The sequence below is a fragment of the Magallana gigas genome, chromosome 2 (genome assembly GCF_963853765.1).
Source record: "Magallana gigas chromosome 2, xbMagGiga1.1, whole genome shotgun sequence".
In the NCBI taxonomy this organism is placed as follows: Eukaryota; Metazoa; Mollusca; class Bivalvia; order Ostreida; family Ostreidae; genus Magallana; species Magallana gigas.
Window position 1 is genome coordinate 24792242 of NC_088854.1, and position 22236 is coordinate 24814477.

The 22236-nt window shown below is 35.1% G+C and overlaps 5 protein-coding genes across 8 annotated transcripts in view; all 5 read left to right on the forward strand.

The window, feature by feature from the left end:
• LOC105327322 (dual specificity tyrosine-phosphorylation-regulated kinase 1A) overlaps positions 1–1989 on the forward strand; it is a 22186-nt gene extending 20197 nt beyond the window's left edge. For all 4 annotated transcript variants that reach the window (XM_011427726.3, XM_011427724.4, XM_011427725.4 and 1 more), the window contains exon 9: positions 1–1989. This exon is cut by the window's left edge and continues 674 nt beyond it. In XM_011427726.3, coding sequence (XP_011426028.1) covers positions 1–45 — 45 coding nt within the window. In that variant the 3' untranslated portion in view covers positions 46–1989.
• Positions 1990–8261: 6272 nt separating this feature from the next.
• LOC109618647 (IgGFc-binding protein-like) lies at positions 8262–12070 on the forward strand. Its single transcript, XM_034444662.2, has 3 exons — positions 8262–8322; positions 8876–10176; positions 11912–12070. Exons 1-3 carry the CDS (start codon positions 8265–8267, stop codon positions 12068–12070), a joined length of 1518 nt encoding a protein of 505 aa, XP_034300553.2. The 5' UTR covers positions 8262–8264.
• Positions 12071–16691: 4621 nt separating this feature from the next.
• Positions 16692–18872, forward strand: LOC136271400 (uncharacterized). The gene is made up of 5 exons (XM_066071377.1): positions 16692–16867; positions 17634–17864; positions 17999–18208; positions 18304–18531; positions 18649–18872. The coding sequence occupies exons 1-5, from the start codon at positions 16762–16764 to the stop codon at positions 18870–18872; spliced, it is 999 nt and encodes a 332-aa protein (XP_065927449.1). The 5' UTR covers positions 16692–16761.
• Positions 18873–18992: 120 nt separating this feature from the next.
• Positions 18993–21556, forward strand: LOC136271403 (uncharacterized). Its single transcript, XM_066071383.1, has 8 exons — positions 18993–19206; positions 19341–19550; positions 19646–19873; positions 19991–20203; positions 20318–20548; positions 20683–20892; positions 20988–21215; positions 21333–21556. The coding sequence occupies exons 1-8, from the start codon at positions 18993–18995 to the stop codon at positions 21554–21556; spliced, it is 1758 nt and encodes a 585-aa protein (XP_065927455.1).
• A 189-nt stretch (positions 21557–21745) lies between these two features.
• The window catches only part of LOC105327324 (uncharacterized), a 49985-nt gene continuing 49494 nt past the window's right edge, over positions 21746–22236 (forward strand). The window contains exons 1-2 of the mRNA XM_034445675.2: positions 21746–21890; positions 22025–22234. Of these exons, the coding sequence (XP_034301566.2) occupies positions 21815–21890; positions 22025–22234 (286 nt within the window). The 5' untranslated portion in view covers positions 21746–21814. The remainder of the gene's footprint in view (positions 21891–22024; positions 22235–22236) is intronic.

The following is a 22236-nucleotide window of genomic DNA, read 5'->3' on the forward strand; positions in this document are numbered from 1 at the left end:
ATGGTTGGGGTCATAGTACAGCAAAGTCCAGTAGTGATTCATTGATGATGGGCGTTCCCTGTGTTACGTTTTCATTTCTGCGTTCTGTTCTCTGACACATGCAGCTGGCATTTTGCAGAGGATTTCTCACTAAGTCACAGATATTGGAAGAGCCAGTGAATATGACAAGAACTACAAAACCCCATTTGTAGTTCAGCTTCCCCGTAAAGGAAGACATGACGACGGTCCGTGCAGTCGTGGCGGAGGTCCGAGTGTTTATTGTCACATGACCAGGTTATGAAGGGCCATGTTTCTGGAGTTTAGTGTGAGCTTAAAATTAAACTCATTCAGCTGAAGCTTCAAATTACAATTTTCAAATTGTCTATACAAAGTACAGGTCACTAATGTTTCAATGGTCAGTTCCTTGTGGACAGAATGAAGTTTATGTCATGTCTGAAAAATGTTTTTTGGTTGGTATTCTAAATGAAATGACTATTCTCTTTTTTATTTATTAAAAATAAAATGTAAAAACCAATTGCTTTAGCAATATGCAACAGTGTCAAAATTTACAAAACAAACCTCTATCTCTTTAAATTTGATTGCTAAGAAACAATTGAATTCAAACATATTTTAAAAATGTTTCAGTAATACATGTACATGTATTGTTAACAAAACTAGATTGTTAAAATCCCAACATATTGTATTTTTAATTTGGCAGAAATGTGATGTGAATTCACAGCAGAATGACATAATATTTTCATTCCACAGAATCCTATTTGTTGTCCTTGTGAACTGGTCCTCGTGGGGAGGAGCACCAGTGTATGTAGGGTACTGACATTTTATACTAGTCATGTGAGGCTTAGACATGTTAGATACAGAACGCTGCTGAATGTTTGATGGTTTTTCTTGACAAATTTGTAAATAGTTGTATTATGTACAGTGACTGAGTCAGGTCAGTTGTTAATAGGAGGAGGAAGAAATGTGTAACATTTCCTCGTTATCTGTAGAGAGAGGGACAACATGTATGGTGTACTTCAAATCTTGCTTCTTTTGCCACTCATTCTGACCTTGATTAAAATGCTGCTATTTCCTTTTTACTGAGCTACATTCATTGTTGCCTTTAATGGCCCATATCCTTATGAAATTGACCAATTGTTGATCAGAGATTTCTTATTTTCTTAATGAGTGCAGAACTTAAGTCTCATGTGTCATTTACCTCACAAAGAAAGTGATTTTTTTATTAGTACACACTGGTATTATTATAAAGTATGAATGAAATGGGGCATGTGGACTATTCCGTATTTAAAATGAATACAAATTTAGAAAAAATAACCTTACTCCAGCAGAAAAAAAACTGAAAAAAAAATACTGAATTATCCATAGATAATGTTATTTTTCCTGATTTTTTAAATCTGTATTTGAATTTTAAGGGGCTATTGTTCAGGAGATGTGATGTCTGGTTGAAAATGATAGTATTTATTTTGAGAATGGAGACATTTTATTTTATGAAGACTGTCAATGTTGTCTCGGTTTTTGTTCAGTCTTTTAATTTCTTTTAATGTCAAATATAATTTTTAGAATGATGACACAGCTATGAACACGTTTTTTTTAAAGATTCATCTGTACATTTTTTTCAGTTCGTCCTTCCACTTGCATGATAAAGTTTTAAATGAAAAAGTGTTAAATTTTTAAAGAATTTTTTATTGCCGAACTATTTTTGAACTCCATGTTTCTTATGTCAAAATATAGCTCTTATGTCCTTCTGAACACTTGTGTGATTTAAGATGGTATACAGTTATTAGAAGTCCTTTTTCTGTTTTAATGTTAGAATTCATAGGAAGGACATGCTTAAGAAACATTTGAGTATTTTCAGCTCTGTTTAAAAAAAGATTAAACAAACTTAAATGTTCTTGTTATCATCCACTAGCATAAAATGCCAAAAAAGGGAGATAACTACACCAACAAAATATATAATACAAAGAGAATCATTAAATTGTCATTAACACAATAGTCTTGTTTTATGTTCTTTTTGAAATTATGCGTCTTTGAAGACTGACAAAGTCCGGAAATGATTGAGGACAGCTGCTGAAGTGAGAGATCAGGGCTGCGTTCAAGATCGTAGCTGCTACGTAGGGCTACGTAGTTGAACGGAAAGCTAGCCTAGCCGCTATGTAGATATTCGTAGCCGAAATATTTTATGCTAAACATCGAATTCAAGATGGCCACCTTACTTCCCACTTTGTAACAAACACGAAATCTAATTATATAGTGATATTTTATTCCTCCTTTAAGTTATAATGAATCTTAACATGTATTATTTCCGCTTGAAATTAACAAACTATGTCAATGTAATAAGTCTTTAGTTGAATATTTCCAACTTCAAATCAGACACCTAGCGGTCCGTTCAATAAACCTAGATATCTACGACCTAGCGGCTAGGCTAGCAGCTACGATCTTGAACGCAGCCCTGGACTTCTCTATAGTACAAATGTATATACTGCTTTATAATAATAGCACTGCCTTATCTTTGAGGTGGAATCAGACACGAGATTTTATTGGATGGAAGAACATCATGTTTGAAATATTATATAATAGTAACCGTATTCAATTGTCAAAATCTACAATATACATGTATATTTGGCCATAAAAATCGAGACATTTCAAACCTCATTGCAGGGTTGACATGAGTAATGCTCTAGATGGTAAATAATTAGTTCCTATAATCATTTTTGCAAACACGACTCATCAATGTGTAAAACTTGTTTAAACCAGGACTAATTTATCGAGATAAAGTTGGTTCTGATCTTTTTTATTTGATTTTGATCTATAGTTTTGGTTTTTAAATAATTTAAAGGTACTTTAAAACTATCATGCGCGGATCAAGGGGGGGGGGGACCCTGAAATGAAAATTTATTAAATTTACATAGTAAAATTATCGCAAATATGCGTCGGACCCCCCGGCAAACACAATTATCCTTCGGTCCCCCTGGAAAATTTTTCTGGATCTGCGCAGCATGACTATGATGAATTATTTCTCGGAATTGCATGAACAATTAATATTTTAATATTTTATTTCATACACGCATGCTTAACACCCCCCTGGGAATGTTGACTTAATAATTGATTCGTACATGTACAGTGTTTATGCATAGGTGAAATAAATTTCTTCCTTGTCTCTGGAGGTATCAAAGTACCGTATATGTCCAAAACCATTTATAATAGCTCCGTAATATTATTTAAAGCAATATGAGCTGCAATTTTCATGTTGAAATTTTTTAATTTTTTTGAAGAAAATGTTATTTTCTACTAAAATGACAAAAAATATCATGGTTTTAAAATTTCTGTTAGCTCTGTTTTTGTGAGAGAAGCCATTAAGAAGCCTTAAATAGAGCAAAATTGAATTATTGTCGTCCTGTACCAAAATTGATCTGCTATATATTCCTTATAAGTGAAATCTACCTCCTGACAAAAATTAATGATTTTTTTCAAATCTTATCATATAAGTTGAAGTTACAGGCAGACTTATCACACTAGCAGGTTTTTGCAGCAAAATAAAATTCTAAAAAATACAGCTCATATTGCTTTAAACTTAATGTGATAAAGCAATATGATTAAACTACATATCTCTATATAAGCAGTGCTTATACATGTAGAAATCTCTATTTTAATCAGATTGGCAATAAAAATTCAAAGCAAAGTGCATGTAAACCCTAGATGGGTGTTGCAAAAGTACCTTTATATTCGGATTTTAATGTTTCATTCACGGAAGCCTATTGGTAATTCGGTCTGTTGTTCATACATCAGCTAGTATTTGTTTGTTCACTTGCCATCTGCTTTCCGGTTTTGTCAAAAAATAATGGAGGAAATGCTCATAAAAGCTACAATTGAAAATGTTGAAATATACATTGAACTGAAATTTCTGTTTACATAGTAATCCTCGATCTCTTTTTTATTATCTTCACTGAGCTTTTACACCTTTATTGTTGTTATAAAGAGTTCATACGTTGACTTTCCTTTTTTAAAATCTCTTTAAGTTTGAAAAATCTCAACAAGTTGTGTCTCGTGATTGCGTCAAGCAACAATAGCCGTTTCGATATTTTTCGATGTCTGTCCATGGTTTTTGTAAATTTTGTATTTACTGGGTGGGTATGAATACGACATTCATTATGTACCACACTGTAGTTTTTTACTTTTTAATCACACCCACCGTGTAAACTCAAGAGGAGAATGACATCTCGTGCTGAAAAGAAAAAGGTCGTATTCTATTCCGAAACCATACAGACCGTTAAAATCGAGCGTTGGATAAGGAGTGTCCTTTTTAAGGTTTAAGTAATCTCCTGTTTGCTTTCTCTCTCCCTCACCCCTCTAAATCGATCCTGCAGGCCTGCAAAATAAGTAATAAAAAATCTCAACGATGACAAATAAACACGGAAAAACAAAGTAAAAAATCGGTTAATATCACTACACAATGAACAACGAAGTAACTAAAATACTGAACCTTTTCGTCTAATTGACAAAAACATCATGTTAATCTTAATGCACACTTCCCCTTGCAAAAACATTATATTAATCTTAATACATGTACGCACTTCCATGCTTCTAAGATAAGCAGTTAATTGGCATTCAAGGACGCGCGAAGTACAACTTCATGTAAGTAGTTAAGAGGAAGCAATCAACACCAACAAATATTCCTTTTAAAAAACATGTTGGCTTTGTTTATTTATGGCGTCGGACGTTAGATTGGTCTGGCGGTCTGGTCGCCCTTGTTTGAACTGAAGATCAACCAGTTTTCTTTGACCTGACAACTTGATGTACGTCGATCAGTATAGAAACAACCCTAATTCTCCCATAAATGGGAGGTTCATTTGGCACACATGGGTTGATTCGTACCTCCAATCTTAGACTGAATCAGCCATAATATGTCGTGTCATAGATGGAAGCTTAACTTATTTGGAAGTTCGAACGTCATTCCGTGCGTAGAGTCCTGCAATTCATGCTGTATAAGTGCAGATAAAGCTGGGTATATGTTTTTTCTTCAATATCCGCTATATTCATACCAACAAAAACATTAAAGAAAACAAATCATTGCTTACTATTTGCATTTTCAAGTGTCCTTGTCTGTGATAACGTTACTACCCGATTTTGTGACGTATAGTACAATACATTCCATCAATGACAATTTTAATATTTAATTGTACAGTTGCGGAAAATTATATAAATACATGTACAAGTTATAAGAAATCACTCTGAATATTGTGAGGTGATACGGTCGGGGTGACCATATCCAATAAATGAAGCCCATCACCTCGTACTACTCAATGAATGATTCCTGTTTCCTTAAATAATGGCTGCATCATTGTAGAAAAAAACCACAGCACTGGTACTGTTTTGTAGGTTTTTTCTGAAGTGTAGTTTATTGTTCATTCCATTCCAATATTTATGAATAACCTCTATTATGAGTAGAAGGTAATAATAAAAGAAAGTATACAAATAAGGTAAGATATGGAAGCTAAAGCATTTGTGATTTTTCTTTACTTACAATTAGATTATCGCATTTAAAATTTAAAATCATGGGTCATTCATTTACCACACAGCTTAATTCCTTAAATTCATACTGAGCAGCACATGCAGTATATATAGTAACAAGCAATTATTTAGAAAGGATGGTCCGCATGCAGAGCCCTACAATTCTTAATAAAAGTAAACTTACTAAACGTACAGTCATTTGGCCATAGGAAGATTTATGCAAATACTTAATTTTTGTATGTGTTTACCTGTTGGCCGAAGGTAAAAACGAAAATACAGTGTCCCGTGTAGCCTAACGCAGTCTGATATTGATGTTATGTAAACTTGACTTGAGACAAAATTATTTTTCAATTTATGAAAGTCTTTTTTTTTTAATCAGATCCTGTGTGCATGCTGATCTAAAACGTGCATTATTATATATCACCCAGTCTAATCAGTCTTATCAGCCTAATCTATCGTAAAACCTACGATTTTGGATTCAGTCTTGATCTAGAAAAAAAAGAAGATATTTTAAAAGAAAATTAGGGATTGACATTACACTGATGGTTAAAAATTAACGTAAAGACGAATTAATTAACGCAAGACATTAAATTGGCGCCATAAAACTTCACTCACTCTATATCTCTGCCAAACTTTTACTAAAGAAAAGTATAGAAAAAAGTGAGACTGAGATCGAAAGTTATGGCAATGCGACTAGGTGTTTTTTTTTTCATAATGGAAACGACACTCGAACTTTACAGGGCAATTCTTTCATCAGTGGTTTAATTATCCTTGTATAAAGGTATAGCAATCATTACGGAAAATTACATTTTTTTTTTCAGTTCAGTTCTTTATTAACTTTAAGCTATACAGCTCATCAGTACAATAAATATAAACAATATACACGTACAGGTAGGTTAACAGGAGAATGTGGCAGAAGTGTACATACTATGATATCAACATCTAATTTGCATTAAGTAAATCTTTTCTTAATTTCAAACCAAAGTGAATAAATTTACCCAGATTACATAGTTCCTTTACATTTTCAACATTAAAAAGTTGCAGAAGCTTACACATTGAAGGTTTTTTCCAGTAATAAGGCTTAATGTATTTTTTGCGATAGCCTTCGTATATGGGACATATTAAAATAAAATGAAATTCATCTTCAATAGAATTTGAACATAAAAAACAGTTTCTACTGTGTATTTCAATATTATAAAATCGGCCTGTTTCCATCGACAATTGATGTGAAGACAACCTGAATCTGGAAATACACTTTTGATATTTGTTTGGAATAGGTTTCCTTAAATAAAATTGTAAATTATGGGTTGCAATTAGTTATTTGAAAAAAGAGCATTTACTAGAAATATCTAGTTGAGAAAAAATATACTGTGTAGCTTGGTCAAAAATACGTTGCTTAACAACAATGAGATCTGCAACTGCAACGATTGCAACCTTCGTAAGAGGTTAAATTTTAATATAAATTGAATACAAGTACTCTTGAACTGCACCCAGGAACCCACATTGGAGCGCGTCCCCTTGTTTTTCACAGTAAATTGTGTAATGTTTAAGTAAAGTTCCGATTTTTATCGCCTAATGTGGCGCTTCTAACGTAAAATAAGTCCAGCAAATTGAGACTACTGAAGAAAATTCGCGATAAATATGTTTACTGGTACATTTTCTAATCACTAGTTTCAATTAGTCCGTCGGTCAAAGAAGTAAATAAAATGTCTCCTCGTTTTCCCGACAGCGGAACATCAACGGCTACTCTTCCGTTATCATCTCCCGTGTTAAGATGTAACTGGCGATGACATCTATCGGTCATCCAGTGATAGCTAAAGTGGCTGCATTTCTTGATCTAATAGCGCGGATGTTTAGTTAAGAATTAATCTATTCAAATTTACTTGGCTAATGGAATCAAAGACAATTTATCATGAAAACTATCTGCCGGGCGTGAGCCTTAATGAGTGATCAGAGAGGAAGAGAAATGAAGAGGACTATTGCCCCTTATTTAAATATGTCCGAAAACTCTCAATAAAAAGGACAGTTTGGGTCAGTTGTTAAGCTCATTTTCGCCAACTGTCCATGGGGGTGACCACACAGGTAAATATCTTCAACATGAAATCACTTCAATTTTCAAATCATTATCAAACGACGTTTATATATTTTATGATTGAAAAATGTACAGCTAGTGTAAACGATCTTTCTCATGCAAAAATATTATATATATACACATATAATGAGATTTAGACGGAGATACTACGATGTTGCATATTATGAGCTATTAAAAAAATCTTATTTATATAAGACAATTATCTTATTTGAATTATTCATATTTTTAAAAAGGCTAACTTAAAGTTTGATACTTACTGAAGGAGTTTGAATCTATCATTTGAATTATTCTTTCTCTCCCTTTAAAAAATATTTAACCACATTCTGTATGGAGTTATAATTTGTGAACAAAATATGAAAAGAAAATAGAATGCATAAGAAAAGAAAATAGAATGCATTTAGAACAAAGTTACATGTAGTTATATCTAGTATACCATGACGAATTGAGTTCTAGTCCATTTCTAAAGTTCTTAATATTCCCGAGAGATTCATTTATTCTTTGAACTACAATCACCAAATACCTTGTTTATCATTAACGATTTTTTAATATATCTAGTTCCGATATATTCTCTATCTACAGATTCTAAATTAAACTGACCACTTGTTTTTCGATTCGAGTCATTAGAATCTTTTGAATTGAGTTGAAGTTTAATTTTTTTCAGTGAACCATGGATACCCTCTCCCTACTTGCGCTGCTCGTAGGCTTAGCCGTCTGTTCAGTTCATTGTAAGTTTTCTCTTTAAAAAAAACTCGACAATAAACACTTTAGTTTTGTATTATACTTGTGAGTAAAACAATGTCTTTTGTTGCTCGCTCAGTAAAATCATATCAGGACTTTGATTAGATTTTGGGTTATATGACACATGCACTTGTTTCTGCATTGAAAGGCATGCGAATAGTATACTAAAGGGTAGACTTTACCGCAGAGACAAACTCCTGTGTTATAAATGTATAATGTTAAATTATTTAGGTATCATAGTTATGTAATATGAAACGACTTAACATCGGGAGTTACTCTAGAACCAAATAGATTCAGGGATAACTATACTATCATTATAATTTTTACTGACCAAAATTTTATTTACGGGGTTTTGATTTAGAAAACACCATAGAAAACACCATTTAGTTTTATGAACACAAGTGAAAATAATGTATTGATTAATCTTTAAGCGAATGCTTGTGTTGCACTGCAACATCATAAAGATATCATAATATAGTTTTCAAAAAATATTTTTGATGATAAATCCATGTAACTGGTTATTGCCCTTTGAATCTGTAGCTGTAGACCCACCGGACAATATTGGAAAGGAGTATGTACTGATGTTTATGGAAAACTTCAAATTAGAGAAAAATCGAAATTTTCCCCTGGAAGTTTACATCAGTACACCCGAAAAAACGCCAGCTCGTGTGACCATTAAATCACCCATTTCTGCCAATCCCCGGGTAGACCAAACAGTAACTGTTAATCCCGGCTCGGTGCAACGAGTGAACATAAGCGAGGCTTTCCGAATGGTAGGAAGCGTCCAATCCTCGAAAGGATTGCTGATACAGTCGGACCAGGATATAGCGGTGTATGGTGCTAACAAAGATACGTTGTCAAATGACGTGTATTGTGCGCTACCTGTAGACACGTTAGGCACCGAGTACTACGCTGCCTGCTATGGTCCAGCTCAGATTAAAACAGAACTTGGAGTCGCGTCCACTCAGGACAGCACCTCGGTAACAGTGACCCTTCCTAGCAAAGACAAATCCCTGACGGTCGATTTTATGGGTAAAACGTATAAAGCTGGGGAAGTAATTCATACGAAATTGGACAAATACCAGACTTTACAACTTCAGAGTAGTCAGGATTTGACTGGGGCTCACATTGTAAGTGATAAACCAGTGGCTGCATTTAGTGGTAATATCAAAACAAATATCGGCACCGGAATATACGCTGACCATTTAGTAGAACAGTTGACCCCAGTTGATACGTGGGGTAAAAAATTTGTCACCGTTCCGATTCCAAAACGAACTACCGGGGATTTCTTCCGAATCATCGCCAGCGAGGACAATACTGAAGTTACAATTTCAGGCATGACCCCAATCAAGATTCCAAAAGCCGGAGAATGGGTACAAGTATCAATACCATCAGGCGAACATAAAATGGTTACATCTACTAAACCGGTCATGCTAATGCAATACGTATTGAGTCAACAAAACGCCACGGAGCCTGCCGACCCTTCCATGATTACTATACCACCTTACGAGCTTTTTGGGGCCAAATATACCTTTTCAACACCTCAATACTCTCGGCCTGACTATGGTGCCGGATATTCCTACGAACACGAATTTATGGTCGTTGTCAAAGACGCAGACCGGAATACGTTGCTTTTGGATGACAAACCGTTTCCATCGAACGCACATTGGACTACAATTCCAGGAACTGATCTTGTGGGTGGTTATGTTACCATTTCTGCAGGATCCCATACTGTACGGAACACTGATCCCACGGCGCTCATTGGTGGATTTCTATACGGACATGCCTTTCACGAGTCTTATGGATTTCCAACCGGAATGCGATTGGCTAAAATAAATGCCGTAAGTAGCTTTTGATTTCGATAAAATCTCTCTCTCTCTCTCTCTCTCTCTCTCTCTCTCTCTCTCTCTCTCTCTCTCTCTCTCTCTCTCTCTCTCTCTCAAGCAAATAGGAAATGAACACATTGTTTGATTAAATGCAATGTTTAATTCCATGTCCTTAAAATTCAAGCATTTAGTCCCAATATAAAATATTACCAATAACAAGGCAATATAGAGTGACTATGACATCGTTCATGTAATGAAGCACATATTTTGCGAGGTTTAAAATTAGACGGATATTTTATTAAGTAAATTTAGAAAATGTAAATCAATATCTTAGTAAATACTGTTGAATAACAATCAATTAAAGATTTTTTTATGAATAGTTTATGTTTCTAAGAATAAGTGGATGTCGATGTCTATATTTGATGTTACAAAGGTGTTACCAAAAGCAGCGCGACTGCTGGAGATCCACTCAGAATTGTTGATTTGCGAGGCATCATTTTTTTTTTAAGAGGGAGGGGGGAGGCAATTTTTTTTTCATTTTTGACTATTTTAAATAGTAACTTTATACTTAAACAGTTTCAAACCTCTAGTCGGGACTTTATTTTTAGCAGAAGAGCCGCGTTTGTTTTGCGTTAAGTGCAATATACTTAATATTTTAACAAATTAAAATTTCAGTTTTAAACAAAAATCTTTGAGATTTATTTTACATATGAGTAAGGTAAATAAAAATTATGATTAAGTACTACGATTCAGATTACATTGAATGAATATAATTTTCCAAACAAACTACAAATTTTACTAACTTTTGTAAACATCAATAAATAAACAGATTTAAATTCATTCATAATTTGAAATGTGATTTATTATTTTAAGAAAAAGATGTAGATGTCACATGATTAGTTATATTAAATGTTAATCCTTGAAAAACACCGACCTTGTCTTGACCTTCCTACGGTAGTGTAAAAGCCAACTTTAATTTAATTGATACTGCCAGTAAATGATATCAGATTTTTGACTCCGTGAACTTTTAATAAATCTTTTAAAACATCAAACATAGGAAAAGGCAAACTGCAATGACAAGTTCGCCATACGATTTAACAATAAAAAAAACCTCAACTGTATTCTAAAAGCAAGTAATGCCAAGTATACCATCACCAGTTTTTATGAACGTTGCTGATCTATAAGACCTTCACATGGAATTGTTTACCGCCAGACAACATATTGGTGTCTTCAACATTTCCGCGATTTTGGGATAGTATTTAGAATAAAGGCCATTGTTAAGTAACGATAAATGAACTGAAAGCTGTTTTCTAAATTAGCATTTCCTCTAAATTGAAAAACAAATAAATAGAAAAATAAATAACATTTAACATAAGTTTGACTCTAAATTATAAGATTTTTTGTTACTAAATATAAATCAGAAGCGTGCAAAGTGGGAACTGTACTTATTTGACAATTGATTGCTTAAAAGGGCTGACTTGTAAAACAAAGCTTTTCTTTTTCGCATTAATTAAGTGTAACCTACTTTCTTCTAAGTTTACTCTCTCCTGAGTATTAATGATCGAAGGTGTGAAACGTTGTAAACTGTTTTTTCTCGATAACTAATTGCCCAAAGGAGTTGACTTTAGATAAAAGCCTTGGTAAGAACCTCGTAATTTGATAAGAACCTCGTAAGTTGTTACATGTAGAACTATTTGTATATGTTTATGTAATAAAAAATGTTCAAACGATAGAAACCTTTCTTTAACAGCCGTGTAAGAGAACGAGCCCAATCCCCGGGGACGGGATAGATAACGATTGTGATGGAAAGATCGACGAGGAGTTATGTACACCAAGTAACAACAAGAGAGGTAGGTCCAATCAAGGATATACGATAAGCTCTGAATCCAAGTTTCTAGCGAAAAGGTAAAATCTCAGATCTGTATAACGGATATATATACGAAAGACGAAAAGGGCCACATTAAAAAATACTTTTATCTCGTAATTACGAGAAAAGATCTCGTTATTACGAGTTAATTATCTCGTTATTACGAGAAAAGATCTCGTTATTACGAGTTAATTATCTCGTAATAACGAGAAAAGATCTCGTAATAACGAGTAAATTATCTCGTTATTACGAGAAAAGATCTCATAATAACAAGTAAATTATCTCGTTATTACGAGAAAAGATCTCATAATAACAAGTTAATTATCTCGTTATTACGAGAAAAGATCTATTTAAAATGGCGCGTTTCATTGTTCTATTTTCTTGTGTATGAACTACTGCAATGTCTATTATTATACACTTCCGTAGCATAATCATCGTTTAAAAGCTAACACATAATTTGATATAAAATTGGACCAAGCAGTTTTGAAGAAATTGCAGATGAAGTAGCAAAGCAGATTGATTAATAAATTGATTGAACTGTTTATTAATAAAAAGGATACATGTAATTTGTTTCAGACTCCAAAATGTTATTATACAAAATCAATTATTTTCAATAAACATGTAGGTTGTGTATGAACATATAAAACACAATTCGGGTAAATGCTATATATCTATGATTGAAACTATATAATCATTAAAGTCCTCTGTAACTAACAGAATTGTGTTTTTAAACGACTACCTGGTATTTACTTCGAAGTGGGATTATAATAATAATAATATAAGTTGAAAATTCGTTCCACTTATTCATATAAGATAAAATGTCAAATCCGATCATTTTATGTAGAAGTTTATGAATAATGTGATTTAAAATTTAATCAAAATTAAATCGACGTTTCTGGAAAGAAAAAGTTAGACTGAAAGGGTGATCCAGTCGACTAGGAGGTCTTTTCACGCTCCATTTTATATAAATCTTTTCTCGTAATAACGAGATCTTTTCTCGTAATTACAAGATAATTAACTCGTAATAACGAGATCTTTTCTCGTATACTCGTAATAACGAGATCTTTTCTCGTAATAAGAGATCCTTTCTCGTAATTACGAGATAATTAACTCGTAATTACGAAATCTTTTCTCGTAATAACGAGATCTTTTCTCGTAATTACGATTTAAAAATATTTTTTATGTGGCCCTATTCGTCTTTCGTATATATAGTATACTGTTAAGTATATTTAAAATATATAAGTGATAAATATAGACTCAAATGTTTAACTTATTCAAATTTTCTCTGCTGGCTTATTAGGTTACACAATCCCGTTTGTGAACTTCTCGCGCTTACAAAATATTTCCATGGTTAAGAATGAAAACTAATTAATAAAAATAATATCTGTATAAAAAAAAAACACCGAGAAAAACAGAGAAAAAAAATAAAATTGATTTTTTTTTCCAAGATGATGATCAAGATGGTGAGACGGATGAAGACTGTGCGTTACCCCTTCCAGGTGGGAATGTATAGAATAAGAATAAATGATTCAGATTAACAGTACATGCGATTTATTTACGGTTAAGTATATTCCCATACAAAAAGAAATATCAGCAGGATGTTTTGCAATTTAGATATTTTAAAATCACAACTTATGCAATAATATAAGTATATTGTACTTTAGTTGATGGCGGGTGGTCAAACTGGCAAAGTTGGGGTCAGTGCACAGCCTCCTGTGAAAACGGAACCATGGCGCGCCAAAGAACATGCGACAATCCTGCACCAGCGTACGGAGGCCAAAACTGTAGTGGGTCAGGCCAAGAGACGAAGCCCTGTGACACGGGGAAAGCTTGTCCAGGTTTGATTTTTTTAGCGATAAATTTTTGGTAAATTGATTACGTTGCAGTCGGTACTTATGTTGCATTGTGTAAAAGTTCTCTATCATAAAATCGCGGACAATTATTTGATAAGGGGTTTCTATACGTCGTCGCAATCAAACGCCATTTGAAGTGAATGTTTTGTATTGTAATGTTGTTTAAGGGTACATCAGTTTCACGATTACGTGTTTCCCTTTTTACAGTGGACATCGACGCAGTGTGTAAGAAGAATAAGACTGCTATTGTTGTCAACCCTTTCAACTGTGCTCAGTATTACGATTGCTCCAAGCAAGTCTCGGCATTTGGAAAGCCGTACCTGCAGGAATGCAAATACCCTGACCTTTTTTCGTCTGGTACCAACTCATGTGAACCGTTTACATCGGTTACTGGAAGTTGTGGCAGAAGGAAAGAAGCCCAAGCGCCATGTAAAACACTTTATCTATTCTCGTACCTTCCATCTGGAATCATTTGAAATGCAATAATTTATATATATAGAAACATATACTGTAAACGTGGTTATATTGACGAGTTCAAAATTTGACGATTTTTTAGTAAGAGACAATTGGCGAGTTTTAATTTTGACGAATATTTGAATAAGAGTAAGAGTTATTTATCTTTGATTTCTTATAATGCCAGGGTTAGGGTTATCTTTCTTTGATTAAATTGTATGATCCCTCAGTGTTCCTGGACAATGGAACAACTAGGCGCAAGACAAGTCAACTTCGCCGGCTTGGGGGATAAGCGACAAATCACCGCTTTGTTTTGTGTGACTCTAGATGGTCACTTATTACCCCCACAACTCATATATTAGGGAACTACATCTATGTGTCATCCAAATATAAACTTACGGATGATTGGGCAATTACCCACTCACCTAATCACTGGTCTACCGAGGAAACGATGTTAGAGTACATTGAGGGGATTATCGTCCCGTATGTTGAGGCTGTTCGCGAATACCTACCCGTGGCACAAATAAATCAACCGGCATTAGCTATTTTCGATGTGTTTGCAGCGCATATAAGCAAAAAAGTCTTATCAGCATTGAAAAAAGCTAACATTCGATATGTGTTCGTACCGGCGGGTTGTACTGACGAATTACAGCCGCTAGATCAAACAGTTAATAAGAAATACAAAGACCTTCTCAAAACCGAATTTCAAAACTGGTACTCTGAGAAAGTTCGCCAGAAACTAGAAAATCAAAAGCCGGGGGAAAACATCGGCTATGTTGACATAGACATGAGAACGTCGACAATTAAACCGCTTCATGCAAAATGGATGCATAAAGTTCATGATGTTATCAGCAAGGATTGCGACTTTCTTGCGAACTCTTTTACAAGCGTTGGTATTAATAAAATTAAACTTTGATTGAAAAAAAAGTCTGTACAGATTTGATGGAATAAAATTGTTCTTTGTATTTTGTTTTTATTCACTATACGATATTGCCTGAGGTAACAAAGTAGGTCAAACACGGCATGATAATTACGCACGCAAAGTTATTATAGAATGTTGTGACGATTGAGTGATAATTGCATTTAAAACATGCTTGTTTAGATTTTATGGGTTTTTTCAATGCTAATTACGTGTTTTGTATCATTAACTTTGATCTAGTCCTAACGGGATAATGCCGATAAAAAATTCTGGTATTAATACGCTCTATATATGATGTGAAGTTTGGCGAGTGGAAATTTTGACGAGAAAACAAAAATCGCCAACATAGTCAAAATTAACACATCGTCAAAATTTCCACGTTTACAGTATTATATCTATCAGTAATTCAATATTGCTACTGGCCATAGTTGTTTACCACTTGATAATTACCAATTAATAATATCATATTGTCTTGACCGTGTCTTTGCAGGTGATTACGTTCAAAATAAATGTAATTCTACTGACCCAACTTGTGAACCCTGCCCAAAACGATTACCATCGTGTGTTGGACTACCTGATGGCAAACAGATATTTCCAGGAAAGCAGCTTGCTCCAGATTATATTGAATGTCAACAAAACAGGACAATGGAGGTCAAGAAATGTCATTTGCAATATTTTAATCCCCAGATGAAAGATTGCAAAAATTATTCCCGACGTAAGTATCATTGCATTAAAATGTCAACATTTTGTTTATTAACGTTTTGTCAGCATTTTGATTTTTAAAAGAGTCCCCGGCGTCGTTTAGATTGTCGTTGTCAGCAGCGTTAGTTTTTCAATTTTTATATATATTCTTTCCTAGAACCACTCAGCCAGATTCAACCATAGTATTTACATGTAGGAGGTTGTTAAAAAGAGAAAAAACGATTATTTTTGAAAATCGCACTTATAAAAAAACTACAAATATATTGTAATTTTGAAGAATTTTTTTCTAAAGAACACACGAACCAAACTTTTAACGTTTCAAACAAATATTTTTTAAAATAAAGAATAATTTAAAGTCTACTTAAACTGAACCTCATTGACCATTAAAAAAGAGATTGGAGCAAATGAAAAAATGCAAATTTCTACACAATAATGTAAAGAGGGAAATTCTACATAGGAAAATGTAGGGGAAATATACAAGCACCCCTCTCATGCAAGCAGCATATTGTTTTAAATCAGATACAAATATTTGATCCCGGTTGTGGTGGCATTAAAAGTTTAGAGATATACACTTACGTTTTTAGGTGATACAAAAAGGAAATTCTACCTCAGACTAGTAGTGTGACAGACTGGCCTCTGGATTTTTTTGCGTTGATTTTAGTTTGCTTAATCTATGTTTTCTTTGTTTGATAGCTGTTTTAAACTTTCTGTGCTCAAAAAACCAGTCGGCTGCCATTCCGGATCCTGCAAATTGTGCCAAATATTATGACTGCTCTAAACTGTTCACGTCGACGACTCTTCAAGATATGACAACGGAATGCAAATACCCGGATCTATTCTCTGTAAAAGATGGCAAGTGCCAGGACTTCAAAAGTGTTAATTGCACCACAAGAAAAGAACCAATGGCACCATGTATGTTATTCTTTTCTGTATTCTCATTGAAAATCACGAAACAAATGGTTGAATCCTCCAATTCGTTATGAACTTATATCATTTTGTTTAATTAATTAAGCGATACTGTAACATATGGTTATTTATTCATACAAACGAATATATTTGCTTGCCATTTCAAGACCAACATACGAAAAAGTTACGAAAACGTTTAAATAATGAACAACCTGAGCCTATTTATTTTTCTCTCGATTTTTCAGTTGTTATAGCCAGTTTTTATTTTCGTTCAACTTTAAAAGAAAAAAAAATGAATTCCCTAAAGTTCAAACACCAAGTCGCAAGAGGAAAACATTTTAGTAAAAACCTTATCATTATGTCACATGCAATACTAGTACTAGTATGTACCATAATGCAATAAAGAATAAATCCGCTCTCCCCTGTCACAACATTTGCTGAAATTAAAAGAATGTGTTTTTTCGAGTCCTTTGTGCGATTTAAAAAGTTTCCAAAAGTAAATGATAACGATATTATTTGTATGTTTGCAACGTGAAAGTAAACGAAAATTGTATCATTGCAAAAATAATTGGATGGCTATGGTATGAATAATAATATACACATTCTTCGAATTTTAAACAAAAAAACCCCAACCTTTTCTTTTATGTGCTTCTATCAGCAGTTGTCACCACACGTATTTTCTGTTACATGTATGATAGCAATATATACAATTTGCCCTTATAGATATAACACAATTAAGTTTAAAACATAATTTAAAAATAATTCATTTCAGGCGAATATGAGCAGAATCTGTGTCCAGCCAACAACCCGTCCTGCGCTCCCTGTCCTAAACGTCTGCCGTCTTGCATTACTTTGCCTGATAATCAGGAGGCGTTTCCAGGAAAATTATGGCAAGCAGATTACATTGTGTGCGACACCAATAGAACCATGAATATAACTACGTGTCCTCAAGGAGAATATTTCAATCCCAGACTAAAGAAATGCATGAAATCTGTTCCCCCAGGTAAACCAGCTATCTGTTGATTTACGTGTCACTCTTTCTACTAAAGATTCGGCGGATTGAAATAAATTCATTTGAAAATGAGACTCAAATATGGAAACCGCAATAATCAAAGAATTTCCAATTTTACTTTTCAGTGGACGTTCCGGACTACTGCTCAGCTCATCCCAAAGCGCTGCTACCAAAAGAGGACAACTGCGGCCAATACATCAATTGTTCAGATCCAGGATTTGATGGGAATCACACCATGGAGTGTCAGTATCCTGATCTTTTCTCTGTGACCACCATGTCGTGCCAATGGTTCGAGAATGTGACCTGTGATAGTCGTATGGAGCCACAAGCACCTTGTGAGTAGTTTGTTCGATCATTTTGCTTTGGAAGAAGTATCATTATAATTAAATGAGTCTATAAAAGTCCCATTTTCCTCGTTTGTCCCTGATAGGCGAGTACCATCAAAACCAATGTGCACCGACAAACAAGAGTTGCATCCCTTGCAAAAAGAGACTCCCAAGTTGTGTGACATTATCTGATGGAAAGAATGCCATTGATTGGTTGCTCTGGAAACCTGATTATGCCGAATGTTACAAGAACAGGACCATGAAAATGGAGAAATGTCCCACTCGCTTCTTTGATCCAGTTCAGAGAAAATGTACCGACAAGGCCAACCCAGGTGAGTGTCGCATTTTGATCTGTGTGTGACACACAGCTGTGTTGATTACACCACATGTTTGAAAAGTTGAAATCACTTTCTGTGTTTGTTTATTAATATCATTTTATTTATCTTTAGGCGATATTGACGAAATCTGCAAACAGAACCCCAAAGCCATTTTGCGGAAGAAAGATAACTGTGCTCAGTATTACAACTGTTCCGTATCTAACTCCTCCTATGGAGGTCACTTGCAGGAATGTAAATATCCGGATCTGTTCTCCACCGTCAGTATGGAATGTGAAAATTTCAAGACTGTAACTTGTGACAACAGAACAGAACCCCAGGCTCCATGTGAGTTTTGAAGGATATGAGGACAAGTATTTGAATGATTTTCTAACTAATTATGACGTTCCGTCAAAATGTGGTAATGTGTTTTGTATTTACAAATGATTATGTATAATTCAGGTGAATATGTTCAGAATATGTGTCCAGCCAACAACCCGTCCTGCGCTCCCTGTCCTAAACGTCTGCCGTCTTGCATTACTTTGCCTGATAATCAGGAGGCGTTTCCAGGAAAATTATGGCAAGCAGATTACATTGTGTGCGACACCAATAGAACCATGAATATAACTACGTGTCCTCAAGGAGAATATTTCAATCCCAGACTAAAGAAATGCATGAAATCTGTTCCCCCAGGTAAACCAGCTATCTGTTGATTTACGTGTCACTCTTTCTACTAAAGATTCGGCGGATTGAAATAAATTCATTTGAAAATGAGACTCAAATATGGAAACCGCAATAATCAAAGAATTTCCAATTTTACTTTTCAGTGGACGTTCCGGACTACTGCTCAGCTCATCCCAAAGCGCTGCTACCAAAAGAGGACAACTGCGGCCAATACATCAATTGTTCAGATCCAGGATTTGATGGGAATCACACCATGGAGTGTCAGTATCCTGATCTTTTCTCTGTGACCACCATGTCGTGCCAATGGTTCGAGAATGTGACCTGTGATAGTCGTATGGAGCCACAAGCACCTTGTGAGTAGTTTGTTCGATCATTTTGCTTTGGAAGAAGTATCATTATAATTAAATGAGTCTATAAAAGTCCTATTTTCCTCATTTGTCCCTGATAGGCGAGTACCATCAAAACCAATGTGCACCGACAAACAAGAGTTGCATCCCTTGCAAAAAGAGACTCCCAAGTTGTGTGACATTATCTGATGGAAAGAATGCCATTGATTGGTTGCTCTGGAAACCTGATTATGCCGAATGTTACAAGAATAGGACCATGAAAATGGAGAAATGTCCCACTCGCTTCTTTGATCCAGTTCAGAGAAAATGTACCGACAAGGCCAACCCAGGTGAGTGTCGCATTTTGATCTGTGTGTGACACACAGCTGTGTTGATTACACCACATGTTTAAAAAGTTGAAATCACTTTCTGTGTTTGTTTATTAATATCATTTTATTTATCTTTAGGCGATATTGACGAAATCTGCAAACAGAACCCCAAAGCCATTTTGCGGAAGAAAGATAACTGTGCTCAGTATTACAACTGTTCCGTATCTAACTCCTCCTATGGAGGTCACTTGCAGGAATGTAAATATCCGGATCTGTTCTCCACTGTCAGTATGGAATGTGAAAATTTCAAGACTGTAACTTGTGACAACAGAACAGAACCCCAGGCTCCATGTGAGTTTTGAAGGATATGAGGACAAGTATTTGAATGATTTTCTAACTAATTATTACGTTCCGTCAAAATGTGGTAATGTGTTTTGTATTTACAAATGAGTATGTATAATTCAGGTGAATATGTTCAGAATCTGTGTCCAGCCAACAACCCGTCCTGCACTCCCTGTCCTAAACGTCTGCCTTCTTGCATTACTTTGCCTGATAATCAGGAGGCGTTTCCAGGAAAATTATGGCAAGCAGATTACATTGTGTGCGACACCAATAGAACCATGAACATAACTACGTGTCCTCAAGGAGAATATTTCAATCCCAGACTAAAGAAATGCATGAAATCTGTTCCCCCAGGTAAACCAGCTATCTGTTGATTTACGTGTCACTCTTTCTACTAAAGATTCGGCGGATTGAAATAAATTCATTTGAAAATGAGACTCAAATATGGAAACCGCAATAATCAAAGAATTTCCAATTTTACTTTTCAGTGGACGTTCCGGACTACTGCTCAGCTCATCCCAAAGCGCTGCTACCAAAAGAGGACAACTGCGGCCAATACATCAATTGTTCAGATCCAGGATTTGATGGGAATCACACCATGGAGTGTCAGTATCCTGATCTTTTCTCTGTGACCACCATGTCGTGCCAATGGTTCGAGAATGTGACCTGTGATAGTCGTATGGAGCCACAAGCACCTTGTGAGTAGTTTGTTCGATCATTTTGCTTTGGAAGAAGTATCATTATAATTAAATGAGTCTATAAAAGTCCTATTTTCCTCATTTGTCCCTGATAGGCGAGTACCATCAAAACCAATGTGCACCGACAAACAAGAGTTGCATCCCTTGCAAAAAGAGACTCCCAAGTTGTGTGACATTATCTGATGGAAAGAATGCCATTGATTGGTTGCTCTGGAAACCTGATTATGCCGAATGTTACAAGAATAGGACCATGAAAATGGAGAAATGTCCCACTCGCTTCTTTGATCCAGTTCAGAGAAAATGTACCGACAAGGCCAACCCAGGTGAGTGTCGCATTTTGATCTGTGTGTGACACACAGCTGTGTTGATTACACCACATGTTTAAAAAGTTGAAATCACTTTCTGTGTTTGTTTATTAATATCATTTTATTTATCTTTAGGCGATATTGACGAAATCTGCAAACAGAACCCCAAAGCCATTATGCGGAAGAAAGATAACTGTGCTCAGTATTACAACTGTTCCGTATCTAACTCCTCCTATGGAGGTCACTTGCAGGAATGTAAATATCCGGATCTGTTCTCCACTGTCAGTATGGAATGTGAAAATTTCAAGACTGTAACTTGTGACAACAGAACAGAACCCCAGGCTCCATGTGAGTTTTGAAGGATATGAGGACAAGTATTTGAATGATTTTCTAACTAATTATGACGTTCCGTCAAAATGTGGTAATGTGTTTTGTATTTACAAATGAGTATGTATAATTCAGGTGAATATGTTCAGAATCTGTGTCCAGCCAACAACCCGTCCTGCACTCCCTGTCCTAAGCGTCTGCCTTCTTGCATTACTTTGCCTGATAATCAGGAGGCGTTTCCAGGAAAATTATGGCAAGCAGATTACATTGTGTGCGACACCAATAGAACCATGAACATAACTACGTGTCCTCAAGGAGAATATTTCAATCCCAGACTAAAGAAATGCATGAAATCTGTTCCCCCAGGTAAACCAGCTATCTGTTGATTTACGTGTCACTCTTTCTACTAAAGATTCGGCGGATTGAAATAAATTCATTTGAAAATGAGACTCAAATATGGAAACCGCAATAATCAAAGAATTTCCAATTTTACTTTTCAGTGGACGTTCCGGACTACTGCTCAGCTCATCCCAAAGCGCTGCTACCAAAAGAGGACAACTGCGGCCAATACATCAATTGTTCAGATCCAGGATTTGATGGGAATCACACCATGGAGTGTCAGTATCCTGATCTTTTCTCTGTGACCACCATGTCGTGCCAATGGTTCGAGAATGTGACCTGTGATAGTCGTATGGAGCCACAAGCACCTTGT

Excerpts from the sequence above, each read along its gene's own strand:
- LOC136271403 (XM_066071383.1), top strand. The coding sequence starts at position 18,993 with ATGTGTCCAGCCAACAACCCGTCCTGCGCTCCCTGTCCTAAACGTCTG. Across the intron at positions 19,207-19,340 it reads CATGAAATCTGTTCCCCCAG|TGGACGTTCCGGACTACTGC; the intron begins GTAAACCAGCTA and ends TTTACTTTTCAG. Across the intron at positions 19,874-19,990 it reads TACCGACAAGGCCAACCCAG|GCGATATTGACGAAATCTGC; the intron begins GTGAGTGTCGCA and ends ATTTATCTTTAG.
- LOC136271400 (XM_066071377.1), top strand. The coding sequence starts at position 16,762 with ATGACAACGGAATGCAAATACCCGGATCTATTCTCTGTAAAAGATGGC. Across the intron at positions 16,868-17,633 it reads AAAAGAACCAATGGCACCAT|GCGAATATGAGCAGAATCTG; the intron begins GTATGTTATTCT and ends AATTCATTTCAG. Across the intron at positions 17,865-17,998 it reads CATGAAATCTGTTCCCCCAG|TGGACGTTCCGGACTACTGC; the intron begins GTAAACCAGCTA and ends TTTACTTTTCAG.
- LOC109618647 (XM_034444662.2), top strand. The coding sequence starts at position 8,265 with ATGGATACCCTCTCCCTACTTGCGCTGCTCGTAGGCTTAGCCGTCTGT. Across the intron at positions 8,323-8,875 it reads AGCCGTCTGTTCAGTTCATT|CTGTAGACCCACCGGACAAT; the intron begins GTAAGTTTTCTC and ends TTGAATCTGTAG. Across the intron at positions 10,177-11,911 it reads GATTGGCTAAAATAAATGCC|CCGTGTAAGAGAACGAGCCC; the intron begins GTAAGTAGCTTT and ends TTTCTTTAACAG.